The 13777-nt window shown below is 37.0% G+C and overlaps 1 protein-coding gene across 4 annotated transcripts in view; it reads left to right on the forward strand.

The window, feature by feature from the left end:
- MYPN (myopalladin) overlaps positions 1–13777 on the forward strand; it is a 65078-nt gene that overhangs the window by 33666 nt on the left and 17635 nt on the right. For all 4 annotated transcript variants that reach the window (XM_015866466.2, XM_015866465.2, XM_015866468.2 and 1 more), the window contains 8 exons: positions 1499–1646; positions 3041–3112; positions 3626–3767; positions 4676–4699; positions 6807–6923; positions 7675–8044; positions 10066–10650; positions 12569–12716. In XM_015866466.2, the coding sequence (XP_015721952.1) occupies positions 1499–1646; positions 3041–3112; positions 3626–3767; positions 4676–4699; positions 6807–6923; positions 7675–8044; positions 10066–10650; positions 12569–12716 (1606 nt within the window). The remainder of the gene's footprint in view (positions 1–1498; positions 1647–3040; positions 3113–3625; positions 3768–4675; positions 4700–6806; positions 6924–7674; positions 8045–10065; positions 10651–12568; positions 12717–13777) is intronic.

The following is a 13777-nucleotide window of genomic DNA, read 5'->3' on the forward strand; positions in this document are numbered from 1 at the left end:
GATGTAATCTAAAATCTGGGAAACTGTTTTATTTTTCCTAAACAAAATCCATTCCCTGTGTATTTAGAATCTGATCTGGTGCCATTAGTCTTTCAAACAAAGTTTTTCTGTTAACTGGAAATGGAATCAGAAAGGTCAAAAGCCAAAATAGTCACTAATTTCAACACCTGTCTATACACTAATTCAATATGAAATGCAACCAGTGTTTTCTAAAAAGCAAACCTTAATTGGATACACTTATACACTCGTTTTTTCCCCATAATTTGTCAAGAATACACTGTTTTCTTTACATCACAAATACAAAATGTTGCAGTATGACTGAATTACTTCAGGCTGACTTAAAGCAAATCTTGTCTTAGGTGATTTTTACCTCAAAGTCAAAATGTACCAGATTGGATGGATTTATGGACTGTGATAAGTTTAAAGATTTCATACAAAACTTGCAATCAAGAAGAATATCTCACAGGATCAAGCACTTTTTCTGCTGTTCTAGCTCAGAACTTTCCAAGTGTCTCAAGAAAAGCAGTTTTTCCTCAGTCAACTCATTAGTGATTCATGTAGTACCGATCCTTATCCTAATTCTGATCATTATCCTGATTACTTGACAGCATCTCAAGTCTGCTAACATCACTACATTTTGAAGTAATGTATCGCATTCTTTATTCCTCAGGGAAAAACAAGAGTGCTGTTCTGACACTGTAGCTGGATGTCCTCAAACAGTAGAATTCTGAAAGATTAGGCATAGGTATAATCAATGTGTCCTTTTTATGTTTTCCTTAGTTTCCAGCTCTTATCAGATGTATTTGAATGCCTACAATATTTCAGACTATCTCCTGAGATTTGAAGACTGGCTTTCCTGGAGGGATTTGGGATACATTCCAGACTAGCTGGCACATGTCTCACTAGGAGGGTCTTTTTTTATATCTCCTATTTCTCTGCATCATTTTACTTCCAGGGAAAAACAAAAAGTCAAAATTTTTACTTCCATATAGGAACAAACAGAAGAAACGAATAGTTGTCAACATGTGCAGTGACCCTGAATGATACATTGGTCAGAAAACACACCTCTCTCTTCTTTGTTTGTTTTTTGTTTTTAAACTTTTCACCAGGGAATTACTGAAACTGTATCTAAGTGGACCACAGAATTTCCATTACCAGATGAGCCCAGATCTGCAGACAAGCTCAGTGAAAACTGCAAGAGCAACTGCCATCACCCTTTCATGCTACTCAGAGCTGATAATAGCAGTTTTAAAGCTACAGCTGGGTTAACCCAGGCCATTTTATTACACGTGGGGGTATCTGAGCAAGATGAGTGATTAAAGTGTCAAGATACACAGGCTGATTCTTACAAATTTAAGTTTACCTGGTTGTACATACCAGAAATCAACCTTACAAGAGATATCAGGGTTGACATGTAGCTGGTACAGACATAACCAAAGGAAATACATGTAGCTCTAGCTTCCAGTTAAAGAATTTCTTTCTGGTTAATATTACGCAGCAACCTAAAGCCAGCTGACACCTCCTTGAAAGTAGCAGCTCCTGCTACCAAAGCTGCAACCAAGCCTCAAGAAACTTCCAGTGCACCATCAACTGTGGTTCAGCCTGTGTCTGTACCTGTCCAGTCCGTGTCTACGCCAGTTAAACAGGTAGGGGAGACAATATGTTTTGTTTCAAGAATCAAAAGCAAACTCTTAAAATGGTGTTTAATCCACAGCCAGAGACTCAGAACCCCAACATTTTCTAGTTTTTACTTTGCTGTTGTACTTCAGCTTCGAACCTTACAGTCATACAGTAATTGCATATGCAGATGAGATATCCAGGCTGCCAGCTAACCTTTACCACCTGGCAAATGGAAGGGAACCTTTCATGCCTGGGTACAGGCATCTCTGCAGCAGTGAGCAGAAGGAGCAGCTGCTGCTGGCTCAGCCAGCGGCAAAAGCCTGTGTGCACTCCAGCAGGTCAGAAACTGCGTGCCATGAAGGGCACTTGGAAGCACAAGTCAGCTCACTGGCATCTTCACATTGCAGACTGACTTGATCACATTCAATACCAGCAACCTATAACTTTTTCCTCTCCCTCTCCTACAGCAGTTTCTCATTAATGTTCGCATACAGTTCTGGACCTTTTCATTCCAAGCTATCAGAATAATCATAACTGATTTCTTCCTTAATAGGAAAGAACGGTGATATTTATTTAAAATGAAACTTATTTGGAAGTTGTTGAAAAGTTAATGAGAATTTCCCTCTGCGCTGCCTTTGCAATGTTTGCAGCCTAGGAATAGGTGGCAACCAGTAAAAAGAGATGGAACAAATGAAGCAGTGTGGTTTTACTTTCGACTACAGAGCAAACAGAACTAAACCTTTGTAATGCATTTTGACAGAGATATCCTAAGTTTTAGAGATGATAATTTTTTACTTACTATCACATTCAAGATGCCTGACCTTTAAGACACCACGCTTAAAATTTGGCTGTGTTCCCTTGAGATGCTGAATCCCTAATTCCAGTGTTCTAGGGCAACTCCTATTTCAATTAATAAGAGCAATTCTACTAATCAAGTTATATAACTAAGTTTTCCAATAGTCAACAACGGAGAAACATTTATTCACTGCATTGTATATTTTGCTGTGAACTTTATTCACCAGAATCAATTTTGTATCATTCCATGATCATAAAGCACATTTTATACTCCTCAGTGACCATACAATATCTGCCTTGCAAACTGACACTCACTTAAGTATCCTCTTCCTTTCAGAACCTATATTTTCTGTGAATAATTCTCTCACCTAGGACGTTATAATAGCTATGCTTTTTAAAATTGATGTATTTTTCACTATTCAGCACCAGAAGTTATTTAAACTATAATAAATTTTTTTACAGGAAGCCCTCCTCATTTAAAATTCAAGGGCAGGGTGGGAGGTGCCCAAGCCTTTCAGTTTTCAAATTATTTAATTAGATTGCAAAGGATGTATCACATCTCTCCTACACATGGAAAAATATCCTCTTTTTACCTGAACATTGTGTGATTTTTTGCAATCTACAGGCTGAAAGCCCCACTAACTATTTGCAAGGATTGGATGGAAGACCTATAGTTGCTGCTCCTGTATTTACAAAGGTAACTTGTTTCATGACATATTTCATTAAGAGATAAATTAATTGTATAGAGAGAAAACTTTCCAGCTGCAAAAGGAAATACGGGAATTATGCATTTCTTAAGCCATTCAAGCACTCAAGTAACTTTACAAAACCTTACTAAAATCAGTATTACTTCTATGTGGGAATACGAGAAAAGCTGTTCAGAGCTGCAGCTGTGGAGCAAGATAAACAGCGTGAGAACCAAGGACACCACTGGAAGGAGAAGAAGGGACTCACAGTTCTGATTTGATATGTGCCTGCATGGACAGTTGAAAAGTGTTTGTAGAATGCTTTGTTGACATGTAAAGGTGGTTGGGAAAGTTGTAAGGGCGGATGGGAAAGTTAGAAAACAAAAACTTGTGAAGGTATAGAAGGGATGTGAGAACTAATAATCAACTATTTGGATCATTTATATCTGAGTCTGTGCCTCAAACACTGCACTTCCAGTCCAATGAAACATTTACTGACTGTGTGTATTCATTTTCTTTGTCAGATGCTACAGGATATTTCAGCTTCTGAGGGGCAGCTTGTAGTTTTTGAATGTCGGGTGAAAGGATCGCCTTCCACAAAGGTTGAATGGTACAGAGAAGGAACACTGATAGAAGATTCTCCAGATTTTCGGATCTTACAGAAAAGTAGGTTTCTTCCAGGCAAGCAACAAAACTACTAACATAGTTAGTAACACTGGGTTTCTTATTACAATGTTAAGAGCCACATAAGCCATACTTAAAGCAATAAATATGTGTCCCAGAAGCCAAAACTGTGGATGAATTGAACAGCTCACTGACAGGTAGCATTTGTCTCAGGTTCCCTAAACTACTGCATTGTTTTGCCTTCTGCTTTAATCTCCTTTATACTTCAGTGTCCTTTTCTAACTCAGCCTTAATTCCGCTGTTTCTTCTTTTTTCTGCACAGTTTATATAGAGTTCTATTGCCTATGAAGTGCCTCATCTTTTACTTAAGTGCCACTACACTAGTGCTTGCAGACAGGGGATTGGTTACTTCTCCAGAGCAGTAATGTGATGTACACATTAGCATTCTCACACAAACATGCTTGCACATAATACATGATAGGTTGTGAACATACATTTCTATTTCCCTTTTCTAATACAGCTGAAATGTCTCTGGTTTTCACATGCATCATTAGAATGTTGAAATTGCTAAAGCTCAGTAGAAAAATCTATAAATATCACACTAAATCAAACTTAAATAAAAGGCTTTCTTATAATAACGTGATTTCATGTGTGTAATAGCTTCAGAAATCATCTTCAGAACACACACTGAAGTAAAACTAAGACTGCAAAAATCTCCTTCTAGCAGAATTTACTTTCTGTTCGTAGGTGCTCATAAGGTTCCATGGATTTGACACACCATTGAGTACAAGGCTTAACTGTCTCTGCCACCCTCTAAACAGAACATTGCTCCAAAAGGAATACTGTATCATACTGAGAAGATCAGGCTGTATAGTTAGTGTTCAAGAAAAAGAATATATTGGACAAAGTAAATATATTTGATGCACTAATTCTGTTTCTCTTCCCTTTAGAGCCACGATCTATGGCCGAACCAGGTGAGTATCACCAAAAAGCTTACACTTTATTAAACCACTACAGTGATTTAACCTCACAAAATAGTAATTATTTAAACTATATAATTTAAAGCAGTTTCTTAATTTACTCACTTCCTACAGCTATTAGTGAGATATATTTAACTATAGAATATTCTATAAGCATACAACTCGAATTAATTACACCACTTTTGAAGAAAATAATGTTTCCATTCTGGTTTGACCCGGTTTTCTGTCTTAGGACCTAACCATTACACATTTACATGCTGAGGATTACCAACATTAATGTATGAGGTTCCCCTACATCTGAGGTTCAGAAGTACACCAAATGATGTAGGACTGAGCTATTTTTATCTGCTTCACCAGTTGGGGATATTGCATCAGATGTTTAGCCATGTCAGCCATTCCCTTTTCTCCCTACCACTGTAATACGAGAGTATCACATCAGGTGTTCCACCCCTGATATCAGCAAATCCTAAAAAAGTGACTGGATTTGCTCACTTTAAGGGTCAGAGCAGAACAAAATACTCTGCTTCATTTGAGCAAAAGAGTCTTATAGATTTTGGTTACTGATCTATAAAATAGTCACCTTCTCTGTTATGTTTTTCACTATTAAAAATAAAGTAGCCCCCTCTTGAGACAAAGAAAATTACCAATCATGGAATACAGACTTGAGTAACTTTCCCCCTTGCCATATTAGAAGACTTTCTTACCCCCAGAAATGTCTTGAAATAGACTCTTGTGAAATTTATGGGATTATCCCTCTCTCTGCAATGTCTGTGCCTCTTGAATTTAGGAACGAATAAATTGAGCTTCTACCAGAACCTACCAATGCCATTCCTTTACCGTCCATTGGCATCACTGCTGAGTAATGTGAAGCAGTTTTTAGTGGGTAACCAGTTGGGTGCAGTTGTCACTGCCTCATCACCTGCTGCTCATTCAGAAGGAATCTGGATTTCCATGCATGCAGTGGTTGGCAAATCCAAGTACTATAAACTAGATACTGTAATGCCTTAAACTAGTTCTTATAATCCTACTACTAGAATGAACTATTATTCCTCTATAGTTGTTAGCAGATAACCTCTTTTCTGCTACTAGATTCTCCTTAGGGAATAACATGAAAATCACATTTAAGTGTGGTACAGTCTTCAATGAAATACTCAAAAATATTAATCCTGTGAAGCTTAAGGAACATTTATTGCAAAATTGTAACAAAGTAGTCACCAATTAAAGACAAAATGCTATCAGCCCATGTTTTGGCACCCTTTAGATGCTACTCTCCCTCCTCTTTCCAGCTATCTGAAGACGTAAAATCAGAGAATCAGGTCTTGAAAGAGGCCTCTGGAGATCATCCAGTTCATTTATATTTCATTTATATCACCGTGCTAAATCACCAGTATTTAGCAGCTGGTACTGCTGCCCAGATGTCAGATACTGCTCAGGCAGTAATCCCCAATTGAGTATTCAGAATGTAATTTGATTTTTGCAACAAAATTTTGCACTCACATTTTTCACACCCACAAGAGATTTCTTCACAGAAAAGAGGAAAGCAACTTTCTAAAAGCACAATTAGCACAATCGCCTCTACCTGCAAGTCTTCACTAGTACTTCTGAAAAATGCTGGCCATAAAGCATGTCTTGCCTTTCTTCATCTCAGAGTGACTCTACTTGAATTTTCCCAGTTAATCTTTCATTTTGCAAGTATAAATATAAGTAATAAATATATATATATATAATATAAATATATATAAGTGACTTGTGAACAGAGTGCGTGATATTTCTCCAAATTCAGTTTTAAGTTCTTCTCAGAGAAGAAGAAAGTCTACTTCACATGATTAGGAGGACATTCTCCAATGTTTCCCAAACACTGCTGCCACCTGTTCTCCACTTTTATTGGGCATGCTGGAGCACAGAGTGTACCAGTTGCTGCAGACAATGCTGATAACAGCTGCTGCACACAAGGGCTGCCAAAACTGATAATAAAGATTAAAAAAAATTAAACTGAACAAGGTGAAAAACCTTATTACAGTGTCCCCTGTGGTAGTCAAAGCCTTGTGTTTGTTCAATGTATGCTTACTACAAGTAATAATACTGCTCCAATGTTTTGCAGAGGAAATTTGTACTCTGGTTATTGCTGAAGTATTTTCAGAAGATTCTGGCAGTTTCACCTGTACTGCAAGCAATAAGTATGGCACAGTATCTAGTATAGCTCAGCTAACTGTCAAAGGTAAGAGATTGCTTTAGTCCTTTGCTTGCTATTAAATACAAGCAGGGCACACTGTTGCACTGTGTGATCCAAGGAGCATATCTGTGTCAGAAATACAGAATGCTACGTCTTTTTTTCGAAGTCTTTCCCCAGTTAGAAATGTGAGGAAATAGGATTGTTGGGGAATGAATTCCCCACCACCCTTCCCACAACAGGGCTCTTGCTTACATTAAGATCTGTGCAACAGCCATTTCTGGAATCTGAAGGGCTGTCTAATTGGCTGTTTCAAATGTCCTTTAACCCTGAGCCAAACGAGAAAATTTCCAAACAGATTCTTTTATACTGCCAACAGGATTCATGCTGTCAAGGCACTAAGCAGATAGGCAAGCAAAGAACCAGCACAAAATAAACACAGCACACTTGACTCTAATTCAGCTCAAGGCCTGTGAAAATAATCCTCACAACTAATGAGTTAGAGAATCCTGTTGAAAATAAAGTTTATATTTTATCATACACTGGTGGAAATCACAGGAATGTGGCTGTAGAACTCTACTGGATCCTCCAAACAAGGGCTCTGGCAGCTCCTCCTGCTTCTTCCCCCTTTCCAGTATTTCTTTGTTAAGGGAGCCCATTGTTAAAGGAATAAGGTCAAATTACTCCTTCCAACAGCTGGCAAAGACATTAGAGTGACTTTTTCCAATTGCAAATTCTCTAATTTCATTTCACCATAATTTATTGTATTTATCTTCAAGTTTGATGTTTGTTATTTCAGCATCTGAAGACAGTAATAATGCTGCTGCCCTTCACACAATGAGCTCAATCAACTCAGTTGCTGTTGAAAATCAGTCACCCCCACATAATCCTTCCCAGCGTGTAGGAAATGAAAACCCCAAACCTAAACTTGAAGGTGTTCTTGTGAACCACAACGAACCCAGGTCGAGTTCCAAGATAGGCCTCCGTGTGCACTTCAAGCTGCCTGAAGATGATAAAGGAAGTGAATCGCCACCAGAAGATGGACTTGGCTCTACAAACAAAACCAGACCCAGCTATTTTCATGACAAGATAAATGGACAGCCAGCGAAAATACCAGAGCCAACATCACCATCCAAGGAACCCCCTCCAGTACTAGCTAAACCAAAGCTGTAAGTAAAAGGTATTCTAAGCCTCAGCAGCATCACTAATGTTATTTAGTATCTGCATTATCATATGTTTATTCATAGTCTAAGAGACTGCTGCACTAAGGCGCAAGACTCAAACATGGAACAAGCAATATCACACAATACTAGTCTAATTAACTGTACTCTCAGAAAACATGATCTAAATAGGTAGACTTTTCTGTACATCCCTCTTGAGAAAAGCATTCCCCAAGTTTAAAGAAAATACTCACCCCTTTAAGATTTAATTCTACACTGCTTTTATCTGCAAACAACAGATAACAATATTGCTTCTGTGCAGGCAAGATAGAAGCTGGCTTTTCAGATATATCTCACTCAATTTTAAGTATGCAGTTTTGCCAAGAGAATTCATTTTCAGTCTTGCCCACAGTATGGGCAAGCAACTATCCAGCAACCATAGTCCTAAAGGCCATGCCTCATGATTATCTCTTACAAATGTAACTTCTAAAAAAAAAAAATTAAAACAAAACACAGATAAAATACTTAGTGTTTGGTAATGTGAAATCAATTGAACTAAAAAGCACCTGCGTGATTAGTGCACTGAGTCCAAGGGAAAGTTCTAAGCATTTGTGTAATTTTCTTACAGAAAAATCTCAGGAATGTACACTGCAGTGTATTAAGAATCATTTCAGCATTTTAAGAACCTCCAAAATCTAGCTTCACAAAGAGCACACTTCTTACACAGAGAGCAGCTTTAACTAAAGGCTAGGGAAGGACTTTATAAAGTAACTCACTGATGCTTTTAAGCAGGGATGTAATTCCATAGACTGAAACATTACAAGTGAGAAAATAACTTAAGATGTGGTAGAGGAAGAACCTGGAGCAGAGCTTTATTATCATTATTATTGAAGCCTATTTACTTGCAGAGATACAGTGTGATTAAGAAGCGGTGTTTATGTTGGCCACAACTTCCATCACTGCTTCCATAAACCATGATTTCTCTCAGGAAAAAAAAAAACAACCAACCAAACAGAAACTGCATAACGCATTCCTTTGTTAGACGCATGAGAAAGAAACAAAAAGTCAGCATTGCACAACTTCTGTTCTCTTTCTAGTTTTGGAAACTTGAAATTCCAAACTTAAACAGAATTTAACACTATTTTTTGCTTTGTAAATTATAGAAACAATAATTTCTTTAAATAAAAAGAAGTTTATTTAACTTCATGTACTTACTTTAGCAGTGCCATTTAGTTTCTACATCTATATTTTTCACTTTTTGACAGTATTTATTCAATACCGGACAACACATTTCATGATCATTTTCTTTTAAGTTCTTTCTGACTTTGTTTGGAAGTGGAAAGGCTAGAGTATTTTTCATATGCTGTATTTCCATATACATTTTACATTGTCAAGTGGATTATTTCGTTAAGTATTCTTTTCTTAATTGCAAAGTAAAAAAGCCTTGAATACAATAGACAGTAAATAGCACCTAAGAAATAACAACTGCATGAGTACTCTCAAATTGATCACTACTAACTGTCATCAAATGTCAGTGCGGATTATCACAAAGCCTTATTAGCCAAAAAGCTGTTCTCAGAACTCACTTGAGCAAGAGGTGAATAACTGCATTCAGGCCTGCAAATTCTCATTCCAACAAACCCAGTCCTACTTTTTAAGCAGAAGCAAAGCTATACTAAAGTAATACACAGCAGAACTGAACAATGCTAGCTCTTAAATATTTTCAGGTAAGGTCTTAAGTTATATTTTACATGTTGAAGTGCAAGAACCATCTTCAGCCAAGAAATTTTCAAAGCACTTTGTTCCTTATTAGGATAATGATCAGGGAGGAAGGAAAGTTTAGTAGCCACCTTGCAATAAGGCTCTTCTCATACTGTTAGAGAATGTCATTTAGCAACTTTTTCTAACTGTTATTCTATCATAGGACATAGGTCTTTTCTCTTGCAATTCACATACAGAAACATAGCCAGTATGTTCAGGTTTCCACCCAGGGTCATGACTAATCTTGCTCATCTTTGTTTCATATGCAGTGACCTCACCCAGTTAAAACAGCTTCACAACCAGGTCTTGCTTGAGCAACAGCAACTGCATCAGACATCTACAAGAGACTCGTCATTCAACACTGCTTTACTGAGTTCTGCTACTTCACTCAATCAACAGTCCACCTCAACCACATACAAGCAAAGCAAAGCCTCTGTTTCGCAAGCATTCAGCTATACCCGACCTAAGCAGTTCCTACCATCACAGACCACACCACCTATCATTTCCTCTTCTAGCTCCTCGGTGACAATATTCAGCAGTGTCTCTCAAGGAATTCAAAGAACAAATAGCAGGGAAAATGTCACAGGAAATCCTCCATCCATACAATCAAGGTCATCAGGAGGATTTACATGCAAAAGTGAACAGTCTTCACCAAGCCCTAAAGAAACCACGGTCCCATTAACACTGTCTACATCCAGTGTAAAACAATTTCAGCCACAAAGTGTGACTCCTGCTCCTGTCTCCCCAACTGGCTGGATTCAGAATCCAGCAGCTTTCCTCAGCGCTGTTCTTCCTTCACTTCCATCTCCACCATCAACGAATGCTATGGGGCTGCCTAGAAGCACACCAGTCACGTAAGTAGTATAAACTGTACATGCGGAAGCAGAGACATTAAGGGAAACTAAGATATATCTCTGTCTGAAGGTTCATTGAAGAGTTTCCTGAAATGCAGGTCATTCATAAAATAGAAGAGTGAGTGACATATATTCTCCCAATTTCTTCTAACCTTCACATTCAGTTAAGAAGAGAGAAGTCTCAATAAAAATAAGCTTATTTATCTTATTTAACTTCTCTCTCAAGGGCAAGATAAATTCAAGCTATAGAGAGTTTTCAAACAGATGCCTACAAGAGTATTGGGATTCAGTCAGAAATTAATAGGACTATTCTACTGGGAAAAAAATAAGATTTAATGAGCTTGCAAGTTAAGTCACTCTAAGACCATTTGCCTACATCAGCTACGAAAGCATTCTTACACGTTGTAAGCACTTCGTGTTAGCACTATTGTAAGCACAGCTTTTAAAAGTTACCTTGCAATGTGCTATTTCCTACACATGGTAGATTGAAAGAAATAATTTATGGAAAAATGTTTTTCTGGTTGCAACGCTTTCTGAATTGAAAGCCTCCAAGAAAATCTCAAAGAATTAATGGTTTGCACAAATATATTTGAACTGACAGCCAGCAGGATTTCTTGACAAAGTGGCTAACACCATACAAGCAAATCAGGGTGCTGATGTTCTAGAAAGATTGTGGCCTTTGCAGGTCCTTTTTCAGAGTTGCAGAGTTAAAATTAATATCCTTTTTTGCAGATACTGAATTCTTTGTTAGCATGATTAGCATCTCAGATCTATACAATTCTATTCTTATAACTTCAAATCCTGCACAAAGCGAGCAATATTTCCCGCCTTCGACAACAGTACACTTCAAATTAGTGATAGCCACCATTAAAGCATGGAATCTTTCATGGCCCCACCATTCTGGGAAGGCATACACAATAAAGCTAGCAGGTTTTAACTATGCCCAACTCTGGTCTTTGGTTCTGCTATTATAACTTTGCAGCAGCAAGCAAAACTGAAATCCAATTACTAATCCATTATCCTTCCTCCCATTCATAACTGGTGTACAAGTGCTCAAGTACTATTATATTTGCATTAATAACACAAGGTTGTTTCCTTTGCCTGTCATACCAAATAAACCATTACAAAGGCATTACCAAGTAAATCCTTACAATATGCCTACCAGATAGTTTAAATTTGCTACATTTCACCTTTCTCATGTGTGCTGAATGCTTATATAACCAGAGCTCCTTACACCATGATTGCAATCTCAGAGGTTACCATGCCTGCAGAACAATCCACAAGGAAGATACTTCACACAGCAAAGTATGTCATGCCTTTTACCTAGACCTCCTGTTATTAAGATCTTAGCCACTGGAAATCTACTAGAACATTGCACTCTAATATTGTGTGGCTGGTATTTTTCAGTTCTTAAATGACAGTCAGGAGATTACTATTTTCAGACCTCACTAAAAGAAAGCATGCTACATCTACAAAACAAAATTAAAATTAAAAGAACTGATCTATATATGTGCCATAAAAGGGTGGGAAAAATAAAGGAAGGTGATAGAGTGAGAAATCACTGAATATGTGAGATAAAGATCAATATGAAAGTGTACTTTCTAAATTATTGCATGATACAGTAAAACCTGCTAATTGCATAATCATGGCAATAATTCATTGCAACATCATCTATCCAGGACTCATACAAATGGAACCTATAATTTTATTATAATACTATAATGTTTACTCTCTTTAAAATGTATTTCATTCTTAATAGCATTAATCAGAACAAGAAACACCACACACACAAAAAAATCCCAAATTGTGCTTTGGTTTATGTGTAAATAGGTTTTCCAGACAACTGACTCTTAATAAATTTTATCAGACAGGTGCATATATGTGTATTAGTATGCATATAAAAATTTTCTTTTAATAGCTCAACCCAGGGAGTAACAAAGAAAAATCCAAAGCCTCTGCAGTTACCAACAGATGAATCTATTCGGGAAAATAAAGCTGCTCTTGTAAAGGACCTGGAGAGGAAACTACATTACAGAGAAGATATTAATCAACAAAGTAGCCAGCAGGTAAGAAAATCAAATATTACTAAGGCATCTTTTTCTTGTGAACAAAGTATGTAATACAACTTGTGGCAGAAATGATGTTTATGTAGTTAAGCTGCTATACTACTTTGCAAAGTAAGCTTTTGTGGTAAGTACTGTTTTGGAATAGCAAAGTAAAGCTTTAAAAGGGAAATATGAGGGGATGCAGCTCTAGAGGTTTTAGTTTGTGACACTGTAGTTTCATTTCTCATAATCTCTATCAGAAGGATATAAATGCTAAACCTTCTTGTAGAAGCTAATGCACATTGGACTTCATTTTTCCACTTTACAAGTTGTTTAAAGCTCAAGGTGATTAAAGTAATTATTAGTGATTAAAGAGACTACTTGGGTAGAATTGTTCAAAATTCCTATTGCTTTGCCATTTATAAGACAACAATATGAGAATCATATTTTATAGAGCTGGAATCACACTCAGATTTTGTCCTGTTTTTACTTCTTGTAGTTAAAACATTTTAAAGTGAGACATTCTCATCCCGTATGTTGCACATTTGCATTAAATTGATTGCTATAATGTGAGAAAAAGAACTGTATTTAAGAGAAATTAAATAAAAGCACAACTCTTCTCTGTGTAAGAGATGGAGTTAAACATCCAGCAAGAATCCTCAACTGTTGGCTTCCTTGCATTTTCTACATGCAATTTCATTATATCCCTTTTATAGAAAGCATCCTATGGCATTATCCTTATTATAACCCCAAATTTCAATAGTAGCATTTGACCTCATTGACAGTATCTGCAGAACATGTATAGGTCATCCAGAATAAAAATGTAGATGACCATCTGTGTCTTAAAGTACGGGTATTTTTTATTTATTTATTTTTTTGTATTACTGTATAAATTGCAGAAAACAATGAGTGATTTACATCCTGATGCTCTATTTATTATCTATCATTGACTTCCATATGAAGTGTTTAGCTTACAAGTCAAGATTTTCCTATATGTCAGCATTATGCACTCAGCATGGTATCTAATAATCCAGACGCACTCCTTCTGTTTCATTCAATACATCATTCATCACCACCACCAA

The sequence above is a fragment of the Coturnix japonica genome, chromosome 6, assembly GCF_001577835.2.
Source record: "Coturnix japonica isolate 7356 chromosome 6, Coturnix japonica 2.1, whole genome shotgun sequence".
NCBI lineage: Eukaryota > Metazoa > Chordata > Aves > Galliformes > Phasianidae > Coturnix > Coturnix japonica.